The sequence below is a fragment of the Lynx canadensis genome, chromosome D3, assembly GCF_007474595.2.
Source record: "Lynx canadensis isolate LIC74 chromosome D3, mLynCan4.pri.v2, whole genome shotgun sequence".
Classification (NCBI taxonomy): Eukaryota; Metazoa; Chordata; class Mammalia; order Carnivora; family Felidae; genus Lynx; species Lynx canadensis.
In genome coordinates, this window is record NC_044314.2 from 41,295,514 (window position 1) to 41,312,121 (window position 16,608).

Consider the following 16,608-nt stretch of genomic DNA (forward strand, 5'->3'; position numbering starts at 1 on the left):
TTTCAACTTCTCTAGAGTCAAGCATTGCTTTGATTTTAATTCAACGGTCTGACTGTTTTAAAAACAAGTCAGGTATCAAGACCAGACATGTACAGTTCTTAGCCATATGCTTAAGAGATATGTAACCTTGGAAAACAGACCTGGTTCTCTTTCAAGTGTTTTAGTTTGTGTATTAGAAAGAGGAATAAAAGCATTACTTTGAAGAAAGTGAAAGTGTGGTAGAAAATAGATCTGAGATCCAGATTAATGAACTCATTAACTAAAGAAATGCTAAATGTCGACTTTCACATTCTATTTCTCTCTGGTTTATTTTCTATATAAAATACAACATCAAAATCCCACAAGAGGAGGAAATTGGTAATCTTTACGATTTCATTCTAAAGTTGTTTCTTTTTACTGCACTCTTTTTAGAATTTATAATAGGGATTCGGCAATCAAATACTGTATTATCAAAAAAGGAAGGAAACAGGGAAAGTGGCAATTATTTTGGGAAAAAAAAAAAGACTTACCATTAACATGGCCAGAGCCCTTGATGTTCTGAAAAGGAGCCAAGTCATTGTCTCTGATTTCCCTGGTGGACAAATCCAAGGGAGCTGCTGCTTCAGTCCTTCCGACTGTCCGCATAGGATGTCTAAGAAAAGCTCTTTGGTCGCTTCTCTACTTTCTGGAATCTACAGCCGGCCTGTTATGCGGCTCCTCCCCACCCTAAACCAAGGATTGGTCTCACCAGAAATGCTTGCATCACTTTTGCTCCCAGGTAAAAACTTAGACACACCTCAATTCCCAAAGTAATGAAATCCTTTGTTGGAAGCTGAAAGAAAAGTTCACAGGCTAAAGACCAGGTTTAATAGGAAGGTCCCAGATGAATAATAAATTAATCATGGTGTGGAAATGCAAAAGCTAGGCCTGACTACACTGAAAAAGAATCTAGTTAGCTTTTATTCAGGGTTGCAATTAAAACTGAAAAGCAAAACAAAACATAGAAAAATCCCCTAAAACCTAACTTGTTGAAGAGCATTTATTTTTAGTCTGAATATATGTGGGTAGATTGAAAGTTCAGCAAAACGTGAGTGTTAAGTAATAATTTATATCATTGAAAGCAATACAAAGCCTAAGTAATAGTGAAGTAACTATTAATACAGGTTTTGGAAAATAATTAGTAATAATTGAAAAACATTCGAAAAAATATTAGAAGTAATTGAAAATAATTAGGAATAAAATGGGAGTAAACAGTTACATGGTGCCTTTGGATATTTGAAATATATAAATAATGCATTGCAAAATCAGATCCTTGATAATAATCAGATGACACCTTTCCTCTTGTATTCCTTTTCATTTATAAGTTTTTTAAAAGGTAGGTTTGTCTAGTGAAAGAGATGATCTTTGTGCAATTTTAATTACTCAAAAATTTCCTCCAGAGCAGTCAACCTGCTTACTGCTGTATTTTTATGCACTTCGAAATATTCCAACCTAACTTAGGGGAGGGGGCAACCTACTAACACCACTTTAATTTGGTTATGACCCTAGAGTTAAAAACACTTTTAAACATTCCAGACAACTTAAAGAAAGGTTTGGTAGAAGAACAATTTTATCTTTGTAAGTATTTATGCATCAGGTTTTGGAGGCTTTTTAGTTTCAGGAAAATCACTTAATCAGAGTATTTTAGGCAGAAACAATTTTGTAGTCTAAAAGATGGGAAAAAAACCCACCTGGTGAGCAAGATATTCTGTTTTTGTTTGTTTGTTTGTTTGTTTGTTTCTTTTCTTAATTGTGTTAAAATATACATAACGAAATTTACTACTTTAAACCATTTTTAAAGCTGAGTGGCATTAAGTATACTCACATTATTTTGCAATCATTACCACCATCCATCTCCAGCAAAATGTTTTTGTAATAAAGTTTTTGTAAATAAAGTTTTATTGAAGAGTTGAGCAGAACCTTTGTGAATAACATTCTAAACTTTGAGAGAGAAAAGAAGACAACAATTAAAAAAAATTTTTTTTTTTAACATTTGTTCATTTTTGAGAGACAGAGACAGAGCATGAGCAGGGAAGGGGCGGAGAGAGAGGGAGACACAGAATCTGAGGCAGGCTCCAGGCTCTGAGCTGTCAACACAGAGCCTGACGTGGGGCTTGAACTCACGAACTACGAGATCATGGCCTGAGCCGAAGTCAGACGCTTAACTGACTGAGCCACCGAGAAGAAGACAAAAATTTAATGAACTTTCAATTCTTTATTTTCCATAATTTAATATCGTGTAATTCTTCAAAGTATTGGACTAAAGACAAAAGATTAAAAAGATGATAGCCCTGAAGTATGATATTCTTAGGCATACCCATAAGTGGCATTGAATCTAAATTCTAGATATGATTGACTTTGTTCTGATTTACCTTTTCTACAACTCCAGTTCTTTGACAACTTTATTTTTTTAATTATTTTTAATTTTTTTTAAATGTTTATTTTTGAGAGAGAGAGAGACAGAGCATGAGTCAGGGAGGGGCAGAGAGAGAGGGAGACACAAAATCCAAAGCAGGCTCCAGGCTCTTGAGCTGTCAGTACAGAGCCTGACGTGGGGCTTGAACCCACGGACCATGGGATCATGACCTGAGCTGAAGCCGGATGCTTAACCGACTGAGCCACCCAGGCGCCCCAACAATTTTAATTAATTAGGGCTTAAAAAATGTTAATTGTCATTCATCTGAACACAGATAAGGAAGTATTTTACTTTTGTATTTTGAAATACCAATTATAGATTCTTGATCAGGTGGTATATAAAAGCTGTGGGCACCCTTGTAGAAAGTAAAATACCAGACTTGGCCTGTTGCAGGCTGGCTCCATCTACTTGTCCCAGTCAAGGAGGATTGTAGAAATCCACGACAAATCCATTGTGCACTCTAAAGGCGGGCAGCGCTCTCTCATCTTCTATATGCTCTTGATCATGCTTTAAGCCAACACTTCCTTTTGTTTGGAGGATTTGAGACCTCAGTAAGGTAATAAAATATTGTGTTGTTGGGGCCAGATTTGCATGGTGATTGGAAGGTAGTGGAGGTTACTTCAGCTAGGGAGTGTATTTGCACAATGTCTTTGGATTAAGCAGTATTTTCACTTGCCATTTCATTTGTTCGTGAAAAGGAAAGAAGGGAGGATTTTCCAGTGGTTTCTGTTGAGTGGTTATGTTATTATTCTCTGAATAATGTCTTTGGAAACCTAAGCTCAACTTGAAACTGGCTTTTACTCACGAAGCTGAAATAAAAATGAGGATCATAACAATAATGATCATTATCATTAAAAGGGAGCTTCATTGTATGTGTATGTTGCGATTCAATTGATGTGCCATGTTGAAAGTATAAAAGTTGGACGGTAGGACACATCACAGGTTAAGAAGCTAAAGAAACCATTCATCAACTTGTTAAAAATTGAACCATGGCATAAGGAGTGAAGCAATAAGAATGAACATTTATTCAAGTGGGCAATGAATTCCAAGGTTTCCATGATGTTTCCATTGCTCATTAACTATAGCAGTTCTATTATTCACCAAGTAGAGAATGTTAATGAGACTTTGCCTTCACTGGCAGGCCTTCACTGGTTTTTGTTTGTTTTGACTGGAAACATGTATGTAATATATTTTATATGTCAGACATCACTACTTTTTGATATTTAATTGTTTTTGAATATTTACAGATTCATGAATTGAGATATTAGTGCCACAAATAATGCATGAACAAAAGTATACATACATCCCGAAATGGCCTGTGGAAGTTGTGGTCTGTCACTCTTTGTTGTTCAAGGTAATGCAAATCAGACCTCTTCCATTACGATCATACTTGAAGGCTTGCAGAAATGTCAGAGAATGTAATAAATGTGCATCAGTAAAGAGCGGTCTGCACTTTAAGAATTAGTGAAAATAGAACTGCTAATCCAATTTCCTATTAGATAGTGTGTAATGTGGTTCACCATTCTTCTGTGATTTCCTAGAATTATTTCTTTAAAAAGATCTGTGTAATGAAAAGATGCTCAACGTCACTCCTCAGCAGGGAAATACAGATCAAAACCACAATGAGATACCACCTCCCACCTGTCAGAATGGTTAAATTAACACCACAAGAAAACAACAGGTGTTGGTGAGGATGCTGAGAAAGGGGAACCCTCTTGCAATGTTAGTGGGAATGCAAACTGGTACGGCCACTGTGGAGAACAGTATGGAGGTTTCTAAAAAATTTAAAATAGAACTACCATACAATCCAGCAATTGCACTACTAGGTATTTACCCAAAGGACACAAAAATACAGATTTGAAGGGGTACATGCACTCCGAGGTTTACAACAGCATTATCAACAATAGCCAAACTATGGAGAGAGTCCAAATGTCCATTGACCGATGAATGGATAAAGAAGATGTGGTATGTTGGTGTGTGTGTGTGTGTGTGTGTGTGTGTGTGTGTAATGGAATATTAGCCATAAAAAATGAAATTTTGCCATTTGCAATGACATGGATGGAGCTAGAGTGTATTATGCTACTTGAACTAAGTCAGAGAAAGACAAATACTACATGGTTTCACTCATATGTGGAATTTAAGAAACAAAACAGATGAATATATGAGAAGGGGAAAAAAGAAAAAAAAAGAGCAAGGGAGACAAACCATAAGAGACTCTTAACAATGGAGAACAAACTGAGGGTTGATGGGGACAGGTGGGTAGCAGATGGGCTAGATGGGTGATGGGTACTAAAGAGGGTACTTGTGACGAGCACCGAGTGTGGTATGTAAGTGCTGAATCACTGAATTCTATTCCTGAGACCAATACTGCACTCACTGTATGTTAAGTAACTAGGGTCAGCATCTTTTTGCTTTGATTTAATCTAATTAGGCAATTGCTTATTTGTGGGAATTTTCCTGTCAGGTAACAAGCCTGAAGGAGGAATCTTCCAAATGCACGGCATGCTCACTCCAACAAAGAGTTTTCTTTAGGGATAGCTTTTCTTTGGTTCCTGTGGTTTTTCCTAAAATTGAAAATATGGGATCTATTTACAAAATGCATTTGGAATCCGTCTAGTTCCCACCTCTACGGGCTTCTGCACTAGCGAAATTCCTTGCATCTCTCATGTAGCTCAAGCAATGGACTGGTAACTGAGCTCTTGTTCCTTTCTTGTCTCTCACCCAATCCACCTCTCCCTTGGCTCCCTCGGCTGCTACTTGTAAAAGGATCATGGCTTCCAGTGTACTTGGAACAGAAGCAACACTGCCTGGCAAGACCTATAAGGAACTGCCTGATTGATTTTGTTTTCCCTTCCAACCACACCCCACACTCCATCCCTCTCACTTGTGGCTTCTTTTGTTCTCCAAAAACCCTCAGTTATCTTCCTGCCTTAGGCCTTCACTCAGTTTCTTTCTTTCCTGACTGGCTTCTTCTCATTCATTAGGTGGTTGCTTATACAACCTTCTCAGAGAGGTCTTTACTTCCTACTCCCCACACTTGGGCACTCTTCTCCCATTATTATTATTATTTTTTTATCAGCCATTCCAGTTTGCTTCATGTATCGGTCTTAGCACCATATGTTAAGCTGCTTTTTATTGGTTGGATTGCTTTTATTGTCTTTCTCCACTACTTGGCTGTGAGCTCTATCAGGGAGGAATCATGTCTGTTTCATTTCATAGCATATCCCCAGGACGTTCCGGGGTGAACAAATGAATATATCTTTAAAAATTTTGGGGCGCCTGGGTGGTGCAGTCGGTTAAGCGTCCGATTTCAGCCAGGTCACGATCTCGCGGTCCGTGAGTTCGAGCCCCGCATCAGGCTCTGGGCTGATGGCTCAGAGCCTGGAGCCTGTTTCCGATTCTGTGTCTCCCTCTCTCTCTGCCCCTCCCCCGTTCATGCTCTGTCTCTCTCTGTCCCAAAAATAAATAAACGTTGAAAAAAAAAATTAAAAAAAAAATTTTGTGCAAGTATACCTGCTGGATCAAAGGACACATACAATTCAAGTTTTTTAATAGATCGTCGTCCAAAACACTATACCAATTTGCATTCCTACTGACAGTGTAAGAAAATGCTGGTCCTTCCTCCCTGTCAGGCATAAAGTTTGTCACAGATAATTCTTTTCTGCTTCTTTTATGAGAAAATAGTAGTCTTATGGAAAAACATTTTTTTTTATCTCTGTTAAGATATTTAAATGTTGTTTATTTAAATTCTAATAGTTTATTACATTATAATAAAATTAAGATTCTGAATATAGCAATCTAGGGAACTAGATTCAGAGATAGGTAAGTTCTGGATCTTGGTTAGATCCTGAGGACTTGGCATCCTTCCTGGATCTAACATCATCCTGTCTTTTCACTATCTCAAGTGATATGATGATAGGATAGGAAAGGAAATGATAAAACAAATATGCAGTCAAATATTAATTTACCATACTCTGTTGTATTGTTGTGATCACTTTATTTGTATATTTTAATCTTCCTTTTGATGATAAATAGCACATTTCACATATGTCCTCAAGTATTTTTATTTATTTATTTATTTTTGTTTTGTTTTAGAGAGAGAGAGTGGGGGAGACGGGCTAAGGGGGATAGAGAGAGAATCCTTAGCAGGCTTCATGCCTAGTGCAGAGCCCGATGTGGGACTTGATCATGACCTGAGCCAAAACCAAGAGTTGGATGCTTAACTGACTCACCCACCCAGGGTCCCTTGTCCTCAAGTATTTTTTTTATTACATTTTTTTAAATGTTTATTTTTGAGAGAGAAAGACACACACACAGAGTGTGAGTGGGGAAAGGGCAGAGAGAGGGAGACACAGAATCTGAAGCAGGCTCCAGGGTCCTAGCTGTCAGCACAGAGCCTGATGTGGGGCTAGAACTCATGAACCACAAGATCATGACCTGAGCTGAAGTTGGATGCCTAACCTACTGAGCCATCCAGGTGCCCCTGTCCTCAAGTATTTTTAAGTATCATGGGAGCTGTATGTTTTGTTTTTCTAGCAATTAAATTGTACCGGTATTATTGGTAATTCCTAAGGAGGGAAAAAATTGTCATTGTTCTAACTGAAATGTCAACCCACCACTCCACCTGTGGGAAGAAATGTGGGGAATGCTCCACCAGCTTCCCGAGCCACATGCCGCACACAGGGCGTGACTGCCAGTGGAAATGGATACACTGCGTCTAAGCTCCCAGTTATGCTGCAGACACTAATCTGCAGAAAGATGGAATCTGAAAACAGCATGGAACATTTAAGAAAATGATCAAGGATTTCAGGAATGACTCTAGTTGAGAACTACTAGCTCTAGTGTGGTAAGGAAGGGAGATGCTTCTAAAAATGAGCAGCCTTGTTATTCTTCAGGGTCAGTGCATTTCTCTGCTACACTCATGTCTCACCAGCTTTTTACCTAGTGAAGCATCATGCACTGATACTTTTATGATTAGTAAGTTGCAAGTAAAGTTTGGAAAACCTGTAAAGCTTGTACAACTTCGTGTACTGTGCATTTTACAACTGGTGTCCTGATGAGCTACAAAACCTTCTGAAAAGATTAATTAAAGAGAACAGAAACTTCAAGTTTATTTTCTTGCTGCCATTTCTCTGGGGCAGAATAACTTTAGTATAATGTGGATCAGTTTTGTGTTCACATAGTACTTAGGGAAGCACTGTACTTTCAGTACAAACACATGAACATGCTTTTTCTTCAGTTTTGGGCATGTCTAATTGACCCTCCTTTGAATAAACACCATTATTCTATTCACTGACGTTAAGAAGAGGATCAGGTATTACCAGTACCTGAGCTGGTAATAAATCCATGTCTTACATAAAAATGTTTAGCCTATAGAATTTTTCCTATTTTTTTTTATGTTGTATCACATTAACTTTTTTGAACATCGTTTCAATTTACTTTCCTTTAGTAAATTTTCCGAAGATTCCTTTGGGTTCATTTAGGCTGAACATTTCTCAAAGCATCTTTGCAGTGTGCATTTATGTTCTTTGATCCAGTGCTGGCGCAGCTGTGGTGTATGCTTATTTCTGAAAGAACACACTGAAAGACATTAAAGGTAGAGAAAACTCTGACTTATTCTATGAGTCACTTTGGGCTTCATTTTTGATGTGTTAGACACAAGGCCAATTTTATAGATGTTTGTGCATGCTGACTAACTTGTGAAACGTGGTGATTTAGCATTAATCTCTGATTCTCCGATGTGAAGTCGGGATTGACAGATTCTCGAAACACCTTTTGATTTCTTTAGACTTTGAAGTGATGCAATTTATAATACTTTGGGTTGGTTAGCCTACACTTGAAGGAAGTGATTTCTTCGTATGAAAATTACTCCAAGTTTCACTATATTGAAGTTCCTCAATATTCAGTTGGTCTGTTGAGGCTTTCCACTTTTGGGGGGGGACTGTATTTTGAGAGGGAATGGTATCTTTCAGTATTTTCAAATTTATTACCACACATTTGTCCATAGCACTTTTTTAAAAAGAAATTTTAAGGTGGGTTTTTCTAGAATAAATAAGTAACTATTCTTTACCTTAATAATAAGGATCTAGCAAGTAAAATGAGGTCAATAATCCAATCACAGTCTCAGTTAGAAACTGCAAAAACTTTCTTAAGAATGCACAAAAGAATATTGGCATAAAGTAAGATCTAAGAAAAGACAGTATTATGTTCCTGGATGAAAAGAATTAGTTATAAAATGTCTTTTTCTCAAAGAAAAAAAATTAATGCAGTTCTCAGGCTTGATCCTTAGTTTATGTGATGGATAAAGACAGAGGAGTTCACAAAAAAAAATCTTAAAGTCCATATGGTAGAAAATATGTCTTCAACAGCTAATGAGAGAATGATTAGGAAGAATATTGAAGGGTCTTGTCTTATCAAATATCAAAAATAACTGTAATACTGCTTTTATTACCAAAAAACAACTGTTAGATGCAGTTCTTGCTTCTGGACTCATGTTTTTATATGAGGGGGATTCAGCTACAGGAAAGCTGACCTTATTCTGCGTCTCTCCTGTACTCCTATTTGTGGGTGCAGAACACATAATCTGATTAATGAACTTGGGAAAAGGAATTATACACAATGGATTCAGCCTGCCGCCCGCTCCTACCTCTTGACTTTCCAGCCAGGTTTCCTCTTTTGGAGAAACTTCCAGCTATTGACAAGACACCTTTTCTGTTTTTCCTAGCTATAAGCTCACAGGAGCAGGCTCCATCCTTTGGTCCTGGTGGTGGGGGTTGTGTGTGACAGGGTGGGTAAGTTTAATTCTGGAGTAAATATTAGGGTACTCATCATGACTGCTCATTTCAACCACATCATCCACATCTACGTTGTTACAAATAATAAAACTGGTACGTATTTTTGTGTCTGTGTCTCCTCTACCTTATTTCTCAATTGCTTCTGATATAAGGAGGTGACTAAAGTTGATTCCCTAACAATTTAACAAATATGGGGTGTTCTAGGAATAGACAAATAGAATACAGAAAGTAGAATATTCTGCAGACAATAAAAAGATTAATTAAAGATATACCTATTGACTTAGAGATGTTTGTATGAGGTAAGAAAACAGCAAGATATCAAATGGTGTGTATAATATTGTTACGTGTATGTGTGTATGTCTGTGTGTATGTGTGTATATACGTATTACTATAAATGATTATTTGAACATAGGGAAAAATATGACACACAAATACTATGCTGTTAGAATGGATTTTCATGCAAGAGAATACTACTACTGTTGTCCAGGAGTGGGAGGGATAATTAAGCTAAGGAAAAAAATGTAAAAAAACTGCACTGAAAATGTATCGTAGCATCACATTTGTTAATTTATGTCAAATTAAAAAAATATGTAACATACTGCTTAAAAATATTTTGATTAATTATATGTTTAACATTTTTTCTTTCAAAGCATTAGCTATTAAGAAAGTAGGGATTTTACAATTTGATGTTTACACCATTTAGAAAAAAACCTGGCCAAAAACATGAGGAGTTATATATAATTAGTATTTTAGGGCTTTGTCTAGTAACAAAATTAGCATGAAATACTGAATTATTGAATTTTTTTGAGTCATGCGTTTTGCCCTAAATAAGAACAATGTGGTCTGAAAACACATGAATCAGCTATGCACATGCTGTTGAAGGTGTTGGTGAATTGACCAATTGTGTGCATTTTTTTCTGGTGTTACTGGTAAAGATGTACACTTGAATTGAAAGAGATGGGGCAAAAATAAGGAAAACCATTATTTTTAGTAGCAATTTGAAATGAAAAGCCCAAATAGCATATTTAATTATTTTGGATATAACATTCCTAATGCTGAAGATAGAGGGAGAGCATTGCCGTTCTGGCAATGAGCATCACAAAAAAAAAAAAAAGTGATGTTACTAGTTGCACGGGGATTTATTGGCAATTTCTAGAAGCACGAATGATTTAAAAAAGTAATCCTTTGTGTCTTGGTCGCGGGGGGGAGGGGGTCTGGCCTGGAGTAGGTGGGTAGCTCCTTGCAGATGACAGTGGGAGCAGCTGCCCTCATCACCAAGTCCAAGGGGACACTCTTGGAGCATCTAGTCAGCTGTGAGCCAGCATCTCCATTCAGTGGTTCACAAGGGTGGACAGTGGGGCCTCTAGGCGCTGGCCTCAGGTGGGTGACTCCATTGCAATTCAAGGCAGTCCTGAATTAATATAAGTAATACAGGAAACAACACATAGTTCAAGAGAGTGGGTCTTCTTCACAAGGTCTAGACCACAAGCTTCAAGAGGGCAGGGGCTGCTTCTCCTCTGGTCTGCTGCTTGGCTCTCAATAGCCACTTGTTGAGTAAGTAAGTGGATGGATGAATGATTGGATGAGGAGGTAGAGATGAAAGGAATTGAATTGTGATTCTTGAAGGGAGGGGCCAAGATGGCAGAACAGCATGGAAGTTGTTTTTGTGTCTCTCATCCCTGAAATGCAGCCAGATCAACGCTAAACCATCTTGCACTCCTGAATTGTGATTCTTAGTTTAGCTCCAGATTGAGCAGAAAAGCCAAATAAAAGCTGGAGGACCTGGTAGGGAATGAACAGCACCTAGTAGGGATCCCTAAGGAGGCTAGCTAGCTCATTGAATACCTAAACACACTTTCATTTCAGGCAACAGGGGAACTGATATTTACTGAGTACCCTCTATGTGCTTAAATGTGGTACTGTTTTCTTTATATTGTTTATTTAATTATTTTATTTACCCAAACACCCTGCAAGGAAGATATTATTAACCCCATTTTGCAGAAGAGACAACCAAAACTCAGTAAGGTTTTCAAGACCCTAAATACTATAGCTGAGATTTGAACCAGATCTGCCTGACCTCAAAGTTTATGCTTTTCCCACAACCCCAAGACTCTAAAAAGAAGGACATAAGGCGATGTGACTTCATAGAAGTTGAAAGGTACTGTACTTGCCTATTTTGTCTTCATTTTCTTCTTAATAAAAAAAAACTAACTTTTTATTATTATGTAAGTAGTAAACATACATTGTAGAAAGTTAGAAAATACAAGCAAGCAAAAAGAAAATCAAGTCACCAAATTTTGACCACCAAGAGATTAGTTCTATTAACAGCTTTCAAATACATGTCTCATTTGGAAAATGAGGCTAATTTCATTTTCTTTGCAGGTGTTTGGGAAAATCAAATGATGTAAACAAATTCCTAGCATAACATAGAAGTATGTAGAAGGTAAATATAAGTTTCCTTTCCTGCTTGAAATTCTTCCACTTACTTTTCTATTTACATAAATTTGATTTTTTGTTTTAGACAAAAGGAGATTCAGCTGTACATGCTTTCTTTTTAAGTTTATTTATTTTGAGAGAAAGAGAGAGAAAGAGAAGGAGGGGGAGAGAGAGATGGGGAGAAAGAGACAAGCAGACTCTGCACGGTCAGAGCAGAGCCCAATGTGGGGCTCGAAATCATGAACCATGAGATCATGACCTGAGCCGAGATCAAGTGTTGGATGCTGAACCGACTGAGCCACTCACATGCCCCCACCATTTTTAAGTTTATTGTGCATGCTTTTTGTCACTTGCTTTTTGCCTATGTGTTCTCTGCCTTTCCATGTCAATAAGCATTATCTTTTCTAATACTCAGTCCATATTCAAATTTCCTCAAGTAAGCCAAAAAAAAAAAAAAAAGCTTTTAGAGGTGATCTTTCCAAATTAGAATCTAACTCAGGACTGCATTTCCACCTTAAGTTTATTTTACTCTAGCAGCATCCCCCACTGTTTTAAAATGGCACTAATTTGTTGAATAGGCTGAGCCAGTTATCTTATAAAATGTCCCACTTTTGGGTTGGTCTTGTGTTAAACTTGTCTCCCTATCCTTGAATTTCTAATCCCTTGTGTACTGTATCTAAACATTTGTCAGATTCAACCCAAACATTTTTGTCTAAAACCTGTCCTATGTATTTCAGGTACCATCTCTGACCTCCCAGACTAGCTGGGGCTCTGTGTCTGCATGCCCATACATAGCACTTGGGTAGAGCTTTCTTAAAGATTATGCCGAAGTATTTGCTTAAGAGTTGATGCCTCTTACTATTCTGTAGCGTCCGCAAGGGTGGAACTGTGTCTTGTTCCTCTTTGTAGCCCCGGTGCCTCGTCTGTTTATGGAAGATACTCAATAAATATTTGTTGAGATAAAATGAAATCAGTGGACTGAAAGTCAGCAAAATGTGGGCTGGGAATCATGCATCTGAATGTTACCTTGAAAGGACAGATTACGGAGTCCTGGGGGATAAGCTAAGATGAGGTTCAGAGATTCCAGGTCAGGCTGTGGGATGCAGGCAAATTTCAGTGTCTGACAAAGTTCTTGTTATGTTAGCAGTCAGAAATCCAAGTCAGGTGAGAGGGACAAGCAGTCTAAATAAAAGCTGAGTTTGGCATTTAGGATTGGCATGAGAACAACACTAAGAAGAAGGAGAAGGCGATGGGGAAAGGGAAGGGGAAGAGGAGGAGGAAAAAGAAGAAGAAGGAGAAGGAGAAGAAGAAGGAGAAGAAGGAGAAGAAGAAGAAGAAGAAGAAGAAGAAGAAGAAGAAGAAGAAGAACAACAAGAACAACAACAACAACAACAACAACAACAACAACAACAACAACAGGAATGGAGTAGAAAGTAGGAATAGGAATCAGATCAGGCAACTAGTCAGTTCATTGGCTCCAAACCAGGAAATGACTGTCTCTCCTAGAACAAGGGCTACCTCTGCTCTCCCTTGTGTGGGTTTCCCGGTGAGGTCAGAGATCAGGTTGGGCAGGTGTGGCAGGTTCCAGAGCACAGCGGGCATCTTAGGGCTAGTGAGCCAGGACAGGCTCCAAATCCCTTTTCAGAATATGTGCCTCCTCCAACCTGTCTCTCTGGATGCTGCCCACTCTCTCCTTTCCTGTTCCTTTCCCTCCTTCTAATCCTTCTCCCTCCTGCTTCTTTAGATTTTCCCCCTCTCTCTGACTATCCATTCTTTCTTTTCTTTCCATTATTTCCCCCTTTTCTCTTTCCCCTCTTCTACATAACCTCTGGGCAGAACGTAGCTCTGAAATGTGTGTTAGTCTGTTTATCAGAGGAAATTTTATGTATTTTTTTCATTAGAACAAACCCCTGCATTGTTTTCTCACTCTTACAAGAAGAGCCAACTAAAGAAACAGCCAAAAAGGAAGATCCAACTAATAAAATTGCTTACTGTTCCTTTAAATTTTATTAAACCCCACTCCACTACAGCATGAAGAAAAGCAAGCTATTGTGTATGTCTGGTGAGGGTGGGGGCAGTGGATGCATTGAGCCTAGCTCCCAGCCCCTAGCACATCCAGAAAGATAGCACAGGGAAAGGGAAGCAAAAATCTCAAGGAATTCTGGAGGTTTTTTCAGAAAACTTATTGCTCAGGGTACAATAGTTCACTGCTCTCCAAGAGGCTTCATCCCCAACGTTCTCACTTGACCAGAAGACCTCCTGGGGATTATATACATGTAGTTTTACTCACAGAGGATCCTCCAGAATTGGTTTCTTCTTGAACAGAATGCCTGGAATGCCTCAGGTCACTCTCATTTTAAGAAAGATTTAGTGTCTAATAGGGATTATCTTGTTAAGCAAGAGCAGTTAATACAATTTCATACCCAGGGACGTATGTTGTTCCAGAAACTCACATTTTGAAGGTGGTAGCCATGAAATCCAGAGAGATAAGGGACTTGCCTACCATTGCCTACGTTTAGGCAAGAAACACATCCCCAGCATCTAGGTTAGGATGATAAATTGCTACTGAGCAGAGATCATGGGCACATGTCTCAACATCTATAGAGTGCCATCTATTTCATACTCTAAAAGATGAAGATCAAAGCAAAGATTGTCAAAAGTGGGGTGTTGTAGATTCTGGGTCTGAAGTTCTCTCTTGTCCGGCAAAAGAGTGGGATGCAGGATTGAAAATGCGAGAAAGGCTATAATATCCGAGAGGAGACAAGAGCCCCAAGTAAGGGTTCTTGCTTCTCCTTGCTCTGTTTTTATTAAGATCAGAAGGCTTACAAGTGTGATGGACACACACAAAGAGACGATGAAACCATGAACATTAACTCATGGGCGTGGAAAAAGGGGGTCTTGGAGATTTACAGCGTTAGGGGTTTGGGTCAATACAAAACAAGATTCTGGTGCTGGGTGGAAGGTTGTTCACAGCAAACATGAGGTGCTACCTCTGTTTACCTGAACTGGTCTAGGGGATAAGAAAGAGCATGCTACCTCAGGGTCAACAAGGCACCTTTATTTTGCTAATTAGATCTGCTCTGGGCAACTTTGCCCCGCTGTGGTCTAAAGTCCCATTTTCCTGTTTACCTATTTTGGTCCTTCCTTCCTGCGAAAGCAGCTTTCTGCTATTGTATTAAGTTGGGGTGCATTTCTGCCCTGAATACCTAATCTTGTTTACCTCATCTTGGATGTTTTCATCCTGAGATTCCCTATTCCTATACCTTTGGCCTATACTGGGGGCCTTTGTGCGGTTTGCTTAATCTTGGATATTTTCATCTTGAGATTCTCTATTCCTGTATCTTTGTCCTATACTGGGGACCTTTGTCCCGTTTACCCAATCTTGTTTACCCAAACATGGGTGTGTACATCCTATGGCTTTCTAATTCTTTATGCCTTGTTAACCCATCGATGCAAGCTTGGGGAATTCATAAGCTTATTCCCCACAGTGGGGTTTGCTAGGTTCAATTTAATTGAAGATATGATGCACCAACAACCCACTGGCTTTTCTCCACGTAGACGAACTATCTTTCATTAGTAATAGTTATAATAGGTCTATGGTAGGTAAGGATCAAGTGCTCATTTTTACAAATTCTTCTGTAGTCTTCCAGGATCTGATAACTTCCTTGTTTTCCCAGTGTTTTCCAGGAAGAGGTATTCTATATAAAAGATCTACCCAGGGCTTATTTTCATGTGATGCAAATAATATCAAGGGCACTAAGGTATCTCTCACTTGCACTGCTTTTGCTCTGCTCTAAGAGGCACTGCCCCTGTCTATTGCTCTGAGCTTCCTCATTTCTAGCACTAAAACCCTTCTTATTTCTCTTGCAACTTTTTCAGCATTTGAGAACCTGAGGACATTTAAGATGATCTAGTCTAGTAGTTTTCAAACGTCTTTTAACCATGGTCAAAAATATGGTGTATGTCACCAACCAATGCACACATACTCTTACTATGTGTGATGTACTCTATTTCCTTTTCCTTTTTGTTCTGTTTAATTCCATTAAAGATGTTCATCTAGACAGGTATACTAAATTGACTTAATGACCCATCATTAGGGAGTATGACCCATAGTGTCATAGGGAGTATATACCATAGAAAAACAGTGGTATAATCCAATTCTCTAGTTTTACAAATAAGCCAAGTAAGGTAAACAGATTTAAGTGACTTATCCAAGAATTTGTCCTAAATGTGAATTCTCAGTACAGTTATTCAGAGCTGCAAGCCTTTATAGGTAGAAGGTGAATATCTAATTGTTTTTACCTCCTGGTAAGTTATAAATGTATGTTTTTTGATTTTATGATTTTTCTTTTAGAAAGCTGGATTCTCCTATAATCTACAGCTAGTAGAAGAGATAATTTTGAAAACAATATTAAGAATTGATTGAAGAAGGTAGTTTAATAAACAAGTATTCATTCCATGGCATTATTGAGTGTGTAATATCTACCAGGCACAGTTTGAGCCTAGAGATACAAAGATGAATGAAATAGTGGTGGAATCTTGAATCAGGGTGTGCACATAGGCAAAGAAAGAAAATGACTAATTCATTTCATGTTGTGAAGGATTTTACATGACTCACTAGTTACGTGAAATTGACAAATATTTAATGAATACCTACAATGGTGACTGTATTTTCTAAAACTCAACTTGTCTAAGAAGAATGAATATGTCAGTGGATAACAGGGAAATGATTTTAAGTTAAGACTGAAAGGGATGGTGATAATAATTGTGAACCTGTCCTGGAAATCCAGGAAGTATGGTTACTATGAATTATGCACCCAACCCTAAGAATCGCCAACTGCTTCAAATGACAAAACTCATTATAAAGCAGTTTTTATTTTGGCCAGATTTTCCAGTTGACCATGGGATGGATGTTTTTCTCTTTTATGTATTCACTGCTCATCA

General features: G+C 38.2%; 2 protein-coding genes across 5 annotated transcripts in view; one reads left to right on the forward strand and one right to left on the reverse strand.

The window, feature by feature from the left end:
- The window catches only part of DSG3 (desmoglein 3), a 34,615-nt gene extending 33,991 nt beyond the window's left edge, over nt 1-624 (reverse strand). Inside the window, 1 exon segment of the mRNA XM_032595449.1 lies at nt 510-624. Within this exon segment, the coding sequence (XP_032451340.1) occupies nt 510-624 (115 nt within the window).
- The window catches only part of DSC1 (desmocollin 1), a 360,764-nt gene that overhangs the window by 51,714 nt on the left and 292,442 nt on the right, over nt 1-16,608 (forward strand). The gene's annotated exons all lie outside the window — the stretch shown is intronic.